A 12316-nucleotide genomic window follows, 5' to 3' on the forward strand; every position below is an offset into this window, starting at 1 on the left:
TTTGTTTTCATTTATTTACTGTACTAATGCACAAAGTTTTTCCAAAATTGAACATGGGCTCAATTATCAATATATGTATAAATTTAAAAATACCGTTTATTCAAATATACATATGTAGGTATGTACTTATTTACTTACACTTTTTTTAGTAGTACATGAATATTTATTTTAAGCTAATCAATAATAGTGATACTTCCACCTCTTCTAGGGTCATAAGATGCACTTATTGTGCCATCATCGTCTATTGAAATCGCAACCACCGCAGCAAATCCTGCTTCTGAAGATACTTCTTGTAGTTTGTGTTTGTACATTTTCAGTTCTTCCAAAAGATTTTCATCAAATCCTTCTTCATATTGGATGTGATACGGAACTAGTTGATGATGTAATCTTTTTTTCTTCAATGCTGCATCTAAAGTCTGATTTAGGAAAATATGATGTAAAATAACATATGCAACACTCGTCGTAATTTTAGACCCCCCTGCAGCTCCAATAACAAGTCGAACGGATCCGTTTTTATTCAATAAAATGGAAGGAACCATACTCGAAAGGGGTTTCTTTCCAGGCTTTATGAAGTTTGCAGGAGATGCTGGAATTCCAAACTCATTAATGGTGTTTGGTGTTGAAAAGTCGTCCATTTCATCATTTAGCATTATACCTGTTGAAGGAGAACGAAGCATGGCACCCATTCTAAAAAACAAAAATAATTTTCAGCTAATTGAATTTTCTCCTCGTAAATATTACTTGATTACATCAAGTTGATTGTTCCGGTGGCCGAAACAGCATCGCCATTCTCGGCCAACACCGAAATGTGAGCAGTACCATAATCTTCAATAGCACTAAATTCCGCTCCATAATGTTTGTAACTATCGAAAGTTTGAGTGTCATCAATCTTCGACCGAAGAATATTGGCATAGTTTGGGTCTGTTAAATTTTTGACCAACTAGGTGTAAACATATAAATATTCATTTTTCTAATGTTCTATTCACATCATTTTTTACCTCATCGATGCCTTCAACAAAACGTTTATCCGCTAGTTTGGTTCTTAGGGCGTATCCAAATTTAAAACTTTCTATAATTCTATGATAACTTAAGGAACTTTCATCTAATTTGTAACCATTAATAATGTGTAAGATCAAAGTCAAGATACTGCCTGCACCAGGTAATCCATGGGAGTGAAGTGTAAGTTCTTTTTCGCCATTTTGAAGAAGTGCTTTATCTGGAGATCCCCATTCGACACTATTATAAAAAAATAAATTATTAATTTACATAAATAAGTACATAAATAATTTTTGGTTAAACCTATATGATACTAAATCTTCTTCAGTGATTATTCCTCCGAAATATTTTATGTCATCAACAAAAGTTTTCAACAGAGTTCCATTTTTCGAGTACAGTGCATCTGCTCCTTCATTTGCAATTTTTTGCAAAGTTTCCGCTAACTTTGGTCGTTTTAAAATATCTCCTTCTCTCCACGTTTGATTTGTTTCTGGATTAATGAAAACTTCCCGTAATGATGGCTCATTCAAAATTTGAGTTTCTCTTGTCTTTAATACTTTCGCCAAATAGTAAGACACTATATGCCCCTCATTACACAACTTTACCACTGGACGTAAAAGCGATTCCCAAGGTAATTTTCCATATTTTTTGTGCGCTTCATAGTACCCTTTGAGTTCACCAGGCACTGCCACAGACAATGCTCCTAATTTAGCAGAATCTGGATTTGTAACGAACATGTCTTCTGAGCTAGCTAATGGTGCGACTTCTCTCGCATCTAGTGTTTCTAGTAAATTTGTAGCTTTTGTGTATATTGTCATGAAAAATCCACCTCCTAGTCCTGTGCTTTGAGGGCATGTTACACCATCACAAAGTAAAGTAGCTATTGCAGCATCCACTGCACTTCCATTGCTCCTTAAAATCATTGCTCCTATATTTGAACACTCGAGACCATTGGCAACAACCGCAGCCTTTCCTTTTTTTGTCTGATAGCTATTATTAGAAGTTCTTGATCTCAATGAAGCGTTTGTGATAACCGCAGTTATTACTGCTAATGAAACAACTAATAATGTGAACAAAAACTCTCTCTTCATAGTCATTTTGATGTGAGTTAGAGATTGATTTTTATCATGCTTGAAGACTTTCGACGTTACGCACATCACAATTTATATTTTGTCTCCATTTATTTTATAAATTTTTTATTATAGCTTTGAACCTGAAATGGTGATAATAATATTACTGTAAAGAGGTAAATAAACAAACAGCTGTTCGAATACGTGTCTATATAAAGTAATATAAAATTAGTAATATGTGCACACAGAAGAGTTTTCCACTAGCTGATCTGCTTCATATATTTGGGATATTACGATATCAAATTTTAGAGATACATTTATAAAAATCAATCGAAGGTAATTTTGCAAAAAAACGAAAACTAGGTATTTAGTTTATTTATTTTAAGAGTGAATTAATGTCATATTATCAAACAATTTTTCAAACTGAATGTGCTTTTAAATACATACATATCTGCATTGGGAAATCTTTATTGTATTAAGTTTTCTGAAAAGTATAACGTTGTTGATGCCTCTGTCCTCAATTTGAATCAACGAAAATTTTATGGAGAGCTTTTGCTGTGCATAGAACTACAAAAAAGATTAATTACACCGCATTACAATGAAAATTGAAGTTGCTTTAAAGATTGGAAAAAACTACTGGACAAAAAGTCTACAATCATCTCTGTACGTGTCCGCTGAGCTGAGATATTGAGATCTAAATTTTGGTACCCTTCAGCTTCGAGTTACGGCAAAAAGTAAATTTCTTCCGTTTTACGTAAGGTACAATAACAAGTGATAGCTTGTTGGAAAGGTAATGCAACAAGCAACTTAAGGCTACATATGGGCTTTTAATTGATGAAATATGAATAGCTAAAATCATAAAAAATTATTTTTTTTTTTTGAAAAATTTATACAAAAAAATATTTAAAAGCCTAAAAAGCCTGAAAATCCTAACACTGAAAGCCCATATGTAGCCTTAATTAAGTTGCTTGTTTCATTACCTTTCCAACAAGCTATCATTTGTCATTGTACCTTACGTAAAACGGAAGATATTTACAAAAAACTGACTGGTTGATGCCGTAACTCGAAGCTGAAGGGTACCAAAATTTACCCATTTTCATACAAACTTCAGATCTCAATATCTCAGCTCAGCGGACACGTACAGAGATGATTGTAGACTTTTTGTCCAGTAATTTTTTCCAATCTTTAAGAAAAACTTAACATCAAGACTGTACAAGCAACTTCAATTTTCATTGTAATGCGGTGTTATCATACGATCATCTTAAACAAGTCAAAGTTTCTTAATTAAACACGTACAACAAAAAACACAATGAAACACTTTCTTTAAAAGAGTTGAATGTAATTGACACAACAACGATGAAGAATCAAAAAGAATACATAGATGTATATTGTATACAGTACTGGATATTTCAATTGTAAAAATAAAACCATTTATATTTAAGGTAAATTTTACGCATAAATCTTTGAATCAGAAACTTGAAAATTACAAAATATGATCTCAAGAATGATTTAGAAGCCGCTTTTTCATTTCCTACAAATATAGACGTTCCAAACAAACTATCTATTAATATAAAATTTATAATCGGCATAATACAAAGTGACAAATTTATTTATTTGAATATATTTTGTGGAGATTCACTCATGGAATGACCATTTGATGTTCTATAAATGGCTTATTTATACACCAGCCGATGCTGCTTGCGCTCTCGTTTGCTCATAACATTTATAAATATGTTGATGTTCAAGGAGAATGATATAGTGGAGAATTGTAATTCTTTTTTATATCATAACCAAAAAAATGTACAATTATTCCTAGTTTTTATTGCTCTTATTTGTGTGCCTTGGATGCTTTTTATAAAACCGCTGATCATTTATCTCAGAAGAAATTCATCAAGAAAGCTGGCAAATCCCTTTTCGAAAATATTCATTCATCAAATGATTCACGCAATAATTTTTTTTAGGCTGTATTTCACACACTGCATCCTATTTGAGGTAAGCATTCAATTATTAAGGTATTCGGTTTTCCTTTTATCCGCTTCATGTTTCGGACTTTGGGCATTATCACCGACTCATGGACAATTAGCAGAAGTTTTACACCGAATGATTTTTACAATGGGAATTAAACCAAAACGCTATTAGGTGGATTGCTATTGTAAAACATCTTTAGTATATGGGATTAGGAACCATAGCAATTTTAGTTGTAATGGAAGGTCTTTCTGCATTTTTACATACATTAAGATTGCATTGAGTTGAGTCTCAAGTAAACAACAAAAAGGCCATTGAGCCAAATGAACCATTTTCATTTGAGCTTTTAAATATTTATTAAATGATAATACTAAATCAATAGTGTATTTAAAAGCAACCACGTGAGAATCACGCCAACCGTCTTTAAGAGTGTATATAAATTGTGACATGGAATTTTGATGAATTTATTTTGTATTGGGCCAAAAATTTATGAAGTAAACAAAGGAGAACTTTTGAGATGTAAGTCTCATTCGGCTTAAATTGTATAGTTTAGTCTAAATTCAGCATTAAGTAGTATTAAATCGAACAGAAATATGGCAAGTTTGCAGAAATTATGATATACAATGTTTGGAAACAATAAAGAGAGCGACTAAGAATATAATTACTATCGTCGCAGACACGTATTTTATTTTTATCATTGTATCAATCAAAAAATTTGTATGAATGTTTGAAATGCATTAAAGTGATAAAGACAGATAACAAAAATTTTGATTGTATTGTTTACAAGGTTCACATTCAAAAATACAACAGTCAAACTAACGATAACAGTATCTGCAGTGCATGCATAAGAAGAAATACATTTGTTGTATTTCGTGGATAACAAAGCTGTCGTTAATAAGAAGATTTATAGGGGCCATCAGAAATATGAGTCATCCAAATTTGCCTATTGGATGTAAAGTGCTGTCGTGGCTTCATGCAAAATGCTGCCCGCGACTCCATATAAACCGAATAGTTTTGTAAGTATATATAAATAATATTTATTGCACAAATTGCATTTTAAAATGTGTCGTTTCTTATCTTTGCTAATTTAAATTACATTTAGATACAAGATATCAGTGCTTGGCCTTACTTATGCCTCGTATATGTGTTATCATATGACAAGAAAAACCTTGTCTGTTGTTAAGTCTGTGCTGCACCGAAATTGCTCCGATTTACCAGTGCCTCATGGAATTCATTTAAAGATGCCTCCAGATGAAACATGGTGTGACTACCCTCCTTTTGATGGACCTGATGCATCAACTTTATTGGGCACATTAGATTCTGCATTCCTTTTCAGTTACGGTATAGCAATGTTTATATCAGGATTTGTGGCGGAACGGGTCTCATTGCGTTATTTTTTGACTCTCGGAATGCTCTTTTCCGGAATATTTTGCTACTTGTTTGGAATGGCAAAAGTATATGATATTCATTCACTGATGTATTTTATGGTTGTGCAAGCTCTAGCTGGTATTTTTCAAACTACTGGCTGGCCAGGAGTCGTCACTTTGGTTGGACGATGGTTTGGAAAATCAAAGCGGGGACTTATATTTGGAATATGGAATAGTCACACATCAATCGGCAACATATTAGGATCAGTTATTGCTGGTTATTACGTTGAGAAAGATTGGTCGTTATCATTTATCGTTCCAGGCTTCATAATGGGGCTTGTTGGCTTTGTAATATTTTTGTTTATTGTTGAGGACCCTAGTATTGCTGGACTCAACATTGATGCAGAGCCAAGACCACGAAGAAATTCTGTGGAGTCAGGACAAATATCCATTCATGATGAGTGTGAAGCACTGTTAACGGAACAACAGGTAATTTAAAATAAATTTGGTCCTCAAATTATTGCATGGCACGTTTAGTAAATTTTGCTACTGAGGAATGCCTAAGTAGTATTTTATAAAAATGCATGAGTATGTATTTAATTGACCCATTTATAGGAAAATTCCTTAATAAGACCACTCAGAGGAAGCGTAAACTCAGTAAGTGCACAAAAACTGTAAGAAAGTTGTAACGTTCTTAGTTTGCATACATGTTTCTAACTTTTGAATTTCTAAAAAAATAATCTTTTTTAACTTACTTTTTTTCAAGACATTTAACAGTGTTAAAATATTATATTTTTTAATTTGCCAGGATATCAATGTGCGTATTGTAAATGATAGAGCTCCTGTCAACGAAAGAAGTCCAATCTTAAGTAGAAATCGTCGACCAGAAACAGAGCAAGGTGCAATCGGATTCATAGGTGCTTTAAAGATACCGGGAGTTGTTGAATTTTCGCTTTGTCTCTTTTTTTCAAAGCTTGTCAGCTATACATTCCTGTTTTGGCTACCACTATACATCCAATCTTCAAGTAACACAAACATTTTAATGTTTTACATTATATTTTATTAATTAATAATTTTTGTTTGTTCGTAGCATCAATGAGTGCACAATGGTCAGCAAATGTATCCACAGTTTTTGACTTTGGTGGCATCCTTGGTGCAATATTAGCAGGATTTATTTCTGACTATACTGGTATGAGTGCACTCACATGTACTAGCATGTTGTTTTTGACAGCACCACTTCTCTTTATATACGAGCAATTTGGTACAGCGAGTCTTTTTGTGAATATTTTCCTTTTATTCATATGTGGATGCTTTGTAAATGGACCATATGCCTTGATTACAACATCTGTGAGTGCAGAATTAGGGACTCACAGCTCCCTACAGGGTAACTCTAAAGCTTTGGCTACTGTGACTTCGATTATTGATGGAACAGGTTCTCTTGGAGCGGCAATAGGACCTTTATTAGCTGGTGTAGTATCTAGTACTGGATGGGATAATGTATTTTACATGTTAATTTTTTCTGATGTTGTAGCGTTGTTTTTACTTTTGAGATTAGTTAAGAAAGAAATAGATCAAATTAGAAGAAGGAACGCACGGATTGAGTAAACAGGGCGCCGACATCTTTTCAAACTAATGAATAAATTAAGAAAGTAGAAAGGATCTCGAACTTTATTAATTTGACCGTTATCTGAGAAAGACAAGATTTCTTTGTTAATGTTCTTAGGTTTCATGTTTTCTCATTATTATTTATGTTACGTTACGAATATTAGATTAACATCCATACATACTTATTAAATTAAATAGTTTTTGTAAACCTATTTGTAAATATTTCATAATTATGATAGTAAAACTTGCCAAATAATAATGACGAAAACTAAATGATTTTATTTGTATCATTAAAATTTGATGAAATTGAAGGCATTGAAAAAATACTAAACCTAATATATATATATAAAAAAAAAATATTAACAAATGGATACAACTTTATAAACATTTTTAAAAATATTAAAACTTTGATCGGACAAGACATTGCTTGCCAACTCCATTATATCGCTTTTATTTTTAGATAAGAATTTCATAACAGACAAATTATCCAGCAAAAATTCAATACTATACTTTCCGTAAAGATATTGACAGATTTTTAACATATTTTCCGCTACTTTTGCTAACTCTACATTTTCTTCTATTTTTGAATAATCTAAGGAACTTATTAATGACTTTGAGAAAAAATATATAACTTCATGATAGGGATTCAAACGTTCCATACAATATTCCAAAATTTTGATAGTATTGTCAAGCATATTCTGACTGTAAATTTCTTGTAGGTTCTCCGAAAGCTTTCGAATCATCTGCTCAAATTCATCAACGTTGAAATAAGTCCCACAGTGATTACATATATGTTTTTTCTTAGAGTTCACTTCCATAGTTTCCATGTCAAAAGTAGCCTCAAGTAAGTTTTGACACACAACGCATCTCAATTTTTGTAATATTAAATAATTGTCATGAGGTTTTGAACACTCTTCGCATTTACAATTAAAATGATACTGTTCCCGTAACGCAATTTGCCTATCAGTTTTACAAGAGCGAAGATAGTTGATTCCATAATTGTTAAGAATCTCATCGTCATTTTTTATTATTCCCTTTGAGTATATAGTTAAATGACTTCCATTGAAGCAATTTCTGATATTTGATTTACAACTATGATTCAAAAGACTAATAAAAGGAAAAATTCCAGCGAATGTTTCTACGTTTTGAATTATTGGTGTTTCAAATCGGAGTATCTCATTTGAAACTTTGTTGAACGGTGGAAATAATTCTCCTCCAAATTCAATCTTTAAATCGGACATTGTATGAGCATTGCAAATCTAAAAAAATATTCTGATGATTTTAAGTTTTTTTTAAATGTTAAATATTTCTTACTGATTGACCGATATGTCGTAGAAGCAAAGAGGATGCAAGTACTTCCCATTTTTCATCTTCTAACAAAATTTTCTGGTCTTTGAAGAATGTCGTTTCCATTTGCAAGTACAATATCAGTGCACAAGATGTCTAAAATTTATTTAGAATTATTTCAAATAAATTTCGGAAAATTTAATACTTACTAAAGCAAAAGTGACCAAATCACCATGCATCATTTGGTCAAAGTGTGTCTCTAGCGACAATAATAAACGATATTGTTCTTTTTCTGGGCTGAATTTAACTTCTACTGCAGACTTTAAAATTTCATCAAGAGTTTTCCCATCAAAACTCTCTTCAAGCATGATACGAAATTGATGAAATCCATTTATAAAAATCTTAAATGCTAAATAAGCGATTCCGACTTCAGGCCAAATCCCAAGCTCACTCCCTCTACACTCATATGTGTGGCTCTTCATACAAATAATGCTACAAAATCCACCTTTACATATTTTGCAAAAAACTGGAACTATATTTGAAGTAGCACAGCCTTGACAATTGCTGTAGTTTCTAGAGCTAGGTAGTAGAGGAACAAATGCAAATGCATTTTCTTTGAAAAGTTTTGTATTGTCCTCTACATGCTCATTTAAAATAATGTGTCTTCCTTCTTTAGGAGTAATTTTAATTGATATTTCTTTAAATTTATGTAAGAACTTATCTCTGTCGTTTAATGAATTACCTGATGCCACTACATCTTTTTTTAGAAGCTTTTCATATTCATTTTGATATTTTTTAAGTTCCTCTACATCTTTTTCCGATCTTGATTCCATATTTTTATATAACTCCTTTAAAAAAGATAGATTCTTTTCAAACAATTTTTTTTCGTTTGATTTTAGGGCACATAAAGCCAGTCTATAAACCACTTTTACTTCTGATGTATCAGTCATCATTAGCAAACTTTGAAGTGCTTCATAATAATTTTCCGTCTTTATTAGTATGTTTGCTCTTTCATAATAAATTTTTGATGCTGTTTTTTCAAAGTTATCTGATTGCACATTCAAGTCAATCAAATACCGGTTGCATAAATTATATTTTTTTAAGATATTTTTACATTTCTTTAATTGAAGTATCATGGAGTTTTGTGAATTTACATCAGTAATTTGCATGTCTCGAGACTTTTTTAAATGTTCTAACCATTTCTTAAAAGTGATTCTGTTAAATAATATTAATAAATAATTAATAAATTATGAAAAAAATAATAACAAGAAATTTTATTACCGGAACCTTTTACTTTTCATTATAGGTCGAACAAGATCAATTTCACTTTTATAGAGAAAATGATCTTGTAAATATTCTTTTTGCACATCATTTAGAAACATTTGAAACATTTTATAATTGATATTGATCAATTTTCTAAATAAAATATTTATTTAAACAAAAACTTTTAATAGTTATGCTATTGTAAATAATACCAATGCATATTCACAACATATTGTCAATAGAGGTGTCAATGTAATTTTGTAAAAACTTGCAATTAAATAAATAACAACCGTTATTATGTTTATAGGAATAAAAACGCAGATTAGGATATTTATTTGCTATTTTTACTTTTTTTTTTGTCAGAATTGCAAGCAATGATAAGTATTTTTACACCTGAATTTCATGCATAAAAAAATATCTACTTAGCATGCGCAGAAACATACATATAAATGGCACTGAGTTTTCTCAGGCTAATGAAAACTTTTCGTTTAGGTGTACATAAATATTGGGAGAAAAGGTTTTCCTTCATAAATATTCCAAAAAAAGTTTCAATTCTGAAAATCATAGTAAAAAATGTCAACATCATTATAAAATCATACGTATCTAGCAAAAATGACAAAAATATTGACGTTGCATTAAATTTTGTTTTATAGAAAAAGAGAGCATTGTTGTCTAAAAAAAAGTCTTAATTTTACTTGAAAAATAACGTAAGTAACGTTAAAGTATAGTTCAATGTAATATTTTCTGCTGATAAGTTATTTTGAGTTATACGAATAAGCAGAAAAATAATGAAACTAATATTTGTGCAAATAAAATATGAAAATCGATTGATTACGTTTCAAGTCAAACGTATTAATATACTTTTTTTTTACTTAAATGCACATTAAATAAAAATGGTGTGTTCCACTTTAGAATCAGCCTTTTTAATAGTAATTTTGTATTTTTTTAGATCTGAAGAGGAAAAACATCCAATATGACTATCACGGATAGTATAACGCCGAATAAAAGAGTAAATGAATACGATGCTAATGAACTTACACAGTATGCTGAAATGCAATTGACAAGTCCTGAATCCAGGATAAATTTAACTGAGCTAAGTCCGGATTCTAGTGCATATTCGATTCAGTTGACTATTCCGTTCAGAAAGTTGTGTGTTGGAACATTGCTTCTACCATTATGTTCAATGTTTATTTGCTTTACAACAGCGTACATTTTCCAGTCAGATGACATTCATGAAACTCATTGTCGAGTTTACAATATAATTCCTTCCATTAGTGCAATCACTGGTATTTCCCCACAAAGGTATTTATGGCGTATCTCGATTGCAATTCATGTTGGGCCTCGGTTTTTAATTGCCTTCGCTTATCGCAATTTTTATAACCAAACAATACTGACAAATGCTGCGAACATTTCTTCAATGACAACTGTTAAGCGTCTCATAAACACATTGTTTTATCTAAGCATTATTGAGATTATTGCACTTACTGGAGTGACTTACATTTCCAATAAGGAAAATTATCCAATCCATGAAAAGATTTTCATTACATTTATGGTAGCATCTTTGCTTTATATGTTGTTGACAATAGTTTTGTGGAAAAAATTGTATCCAAATGGACCACCAACTGCTGAAGAAGTGTTTTCATTGAAGTTGAAAAAAATATTTTTCGTATTATCAATATTAAGTGCAATTTCCCTTGTAATATTTTTCGCAAAGCATCGTTTCTTATGTCACGATATGGGTAAGTTTATAAAATTTTTTAAATTGATTTGCTTTCCCTTATAATAAATAATTTTACAGCTTTTAGTTGGTTCGCTACATCTGAGTACCTCGTGGCATTATTTAATATGGCCAATCATATAACATCTGTCTTCGAATTTTCTAACAATCACTTAATGGTTACCAAAAATATTGTAAATCAGGATATAAATGCAAGTGAAAAAACTCAAGATGACAAAAAAATAAATTGAAATCTCCCTAATTTAGTGAAACAATTTTAATGTTAAAATTGATTGTTTAAATTTAGTTTTTGAATACAAAAAGAAGCGCTACAATTACTTAGTCTCACCATATAGTATAATAGAATAATGCAAAAAATATTTATTAACATATCAATGAGAAATTTCATTTAATTTTAAACCAAAGATAAAAAATACTTATTTTTTTTTTAATTTTCAAAATTAAAATGATTAAGTATATAAACACAGAAACGTTAACAGTTTAAAAACATGAAAAGATGTAGTTGCATTTTAACAGAATATCTAAAATGTATAATAGGTCAAATAAAGTAGTAAAAAAAAGTGTGAGTGCAATCTTAAATTAAAGCACTTAAATAAATTCTGTTGTTCGAAGTTTTTGTTCATTTCGTTATAAATAAGAGTCCACCCATTTTTTTCCATGATACTTTTCTAACGGGAAAAACAAATTAATGAAAAAACCTCTGTTTCTGAAAAAATATTCTGTAGGTAAGCGATATAATACGTATTGTAGATAATTCCCGGAGAAAATGACAAACAAAAGAAAATGATGATAAACTATGAGATTGTTAACATTGTAAAATGCTATTAAATGATAAAAACACATTTTTTTCTTGAAATATCAATTGAAACTCTGAAATAAAAATATTAGAATTTTAAACTGAAAATATTAAAAGAAATAAATTGAATTCCAATTTAGTTTAAATAAGAGGACATATTTTTAATTTCTCTTAGAGTTATCTACATTTATGGTATTTATAAAGTATTTATGATGTATAAGGTAGGTCT

At 30.6% G+C, this 12316-nt stretch overlaps 4 protein-coding genes across 8 annotated transcripts; 2 read left to right on the forward strand and 2 right to left on the reverse strand.

The window, feature by feature from the left end:
• Window positions 1-78: 78 nt before the first annotated feature.
• On the reverse strand, window positions 79-2221 carry LOC134833859 (scoloptoxin SSD14-like). Its single transcript, XM_063848337.1, has 4 exons — window positions 1300-2221; window positions 999-1236; window positions 750-940; window positions 79-687 (listed from the first exon to the last, which is right to left on the reverse strand). Exons 1-4 carry the CDS (start codon window positions 2151-2153, stop codon window positions 174-176), a joined length of 1797 nt encoding a protein of 598 aa, XP_063704407.1. The 5' UTR covers window positions 2154-2221; the 3' UTR covers window positions 79-173.
• A 2292-nt stretch (window positions 2222-4513) lies between these two features.
• On the forward strand, window positions 4514-7268 carry LOC134833115 (glucose-6-phosphate exchanger SLC37A2). Of its 4 annotated transcripts, none has more exons than XM_063847321.1 (6): window positions 4514-4627; window positions 4819-5047; window positions 5134-5887; window positions 6014-6055; window positions 6207-6423; window positions 6489-7268. In XM_063847321.1, exons 2-6 carry the CDS (start codon window positions 4872-4874, stop codon window positions 7001-7003), a joined length of 1704 nt encoding a protein of 567 aa, XP_063703391.1. In that variant the 5' UTR covers window positions 4514-4627; window positions 4819-4871; the 3' UTR covers window positions 7004-7268. The 4 variants fall into 4 exon arrangements, with proteins under 4 accessions (XP_063703391.1, XP_063703390.1, XP_063703393.1 ...); XM_063847320.1 differs by having other exon boundaries at window positions 4520-4748; XM_063847322.1 differs by having other exon boundaries at window positions 4534-4550.
• Window positions 7212-9692, reverse strand: LOC134833114 (SET and MYND domain-containing protein 4-like). Its single transcript, XM_063847319.1, has 4 exons — window positions 9572-9692; window positions 8500-9505; window positions 8318-8446; window positions 7212-8262 (listed from the first exon to the last, which is right to left on the reverse strand). The coding sequence occupies exons 1-4, from the start codon at window positions 9679-9681 to the stop codon at window positions 7363-7365; spliced, it is 2145 nt and encodes a 714-aa protein (XP_063703389.1). The 5' UTR covers window positions 9682-9692; the 3' UTR covers window positions 7212-7362.
• Window positions 9693-9949: 257 nt separating this feature from the next.
• Window positions 9950-11813, forward strand: LOC134834828 (post-GPI attachment to proteins factor 2-like). Of its 2 annotated transcripts, XM_063849617.1 has the most exons (4): window positions 9950-10152; window positions 10207-10260; window positions 10503-11292; window positions 11352-11813. In XM_063849617.1, the coding sequence occupies exons 3-4, from the start codon at window positions 10527-10529 to the stop codon at window positions 11519-11521; spliced, it is 936 nt and encodes a 311-aa protein (XP_063705687.1). In that variant the 5' UTR covers window positions 9950-10152; window positions 10207-10260; window positions 10503-10526; the 3' UTR covers window positions 11522-11813. The 2 variants fall into 2 exon arrangements, with proteins under 2 accessions (XP_063705687.1, XP_063705686.1); XM_063849616.1 differs by having other exon boundaries at window positions 9951-10260.
• The last annotated feature ends 503 nt before the right edge of the window (window positions 11814-12316 follow it).

This window comes from Culicoides brevitarsis, chromosome 3 (genome assembly GCF_036172545.1).
Source record: "Culicoides brevitarsis isolate CSIRO-B50_1 chromosome 3, AGI_CSIRO_Cbre_v1, whole genome shotgun sequence".
Lineage (NCBI taxonomy): Eukaryota > Metazoa > Arthropoda > Insecta > Diptera > Ceratopogonidae > Culicoides > Culicoides brevitarsis.

What these genes read in the sequence shown, in the direction of transcription:
- LOC134834828 (XM_063849617.1), top strand. Translation starts at nt 10,527, where the DNA reads ATGACTATCACGGATAGTATAACGCCGAATAAAAGAGTAAATGAATAC. An exon ending in TTTCTTATGTCACGATATGG is followed by an intron (nt 11,293 to 11,351) that starts GTAAGTTTATAA and finishes ATAATTTTACAG; the next exon opens with CTTTTAGTTGGTTCGCTACA.
- LOC134833115 (XM_063847321.1), top strand. Translation starts at nt 4,872, where the DNA reads ATGCATAAGAAGAAATACATTTGTTGTATTTCGTGGATAACAAAGCTG. An exon ending in TCAGAGGAAGCGTAAACTCA is followed by an intron (nt 6,056 to 6,206) that starts GTAAGTGCACAA and finishes TTAATTTGCCAG; the next exon opens with GATATCAATGTGCGTATTGT. An exon ending in ACTATACATCCAATCTTCAA is followed by an intron (nt 6,424 to 6,488) that starts GTAACACAAACA and finishes GTTTGTTCGTAG; the next exon opens with CATCAATGAGTGCACAATGG.
- LOC134833859 (XM_063848337.1), bottom strand. Translation starts at nt 2,153, where the DNA reads ATGTGCGTAACGTCGAAAGTCTTCAAGCATGATAAAAATCAATCTCTA. An exon ending in GAAGATTTAGTATCATATAG is followed by an intron (nt 1,237 to 1,299) that starts GTTTAACCAAAA and finishes TTTTTATAATAG; the next exon opens with TGTCGAATGGGGATCTCCAG. An exon ending in ACCGGAACAATCAACTTGAT is followed by an intron (nt 688 to 749) that starts GTAATCAAGTAA and finishes TTTGTTTTTTAG; the next exon opens with AATGGGTGCCATGCTTCGTT.
- LOC134833114 (XM_063847319.1), bottom strand. Translation starts at nt 9,681, where the DNA reads ATGTTTCAAATGTTTCTAAATGATGTGCAAAAAGAATATTTACAAGAT. An exon ending in ATGAAAAGTAAAAGGTTCCG is followed by an intron (nt 9,506 to 9,571) that starts GTAATAAAATTT and finishes ATTATTTAACAG; the next exon opens with AATCACTTTTAAGAAATGGT. An exon ending in TACGACATATCGGTCAATCA is followed by an intron (nt 8,263 to 8,317) that starts GTAAGAAATATT and finishes ATATTTTTTTAG; the next exon opens with ATTTGCAATGCTCATACAAT.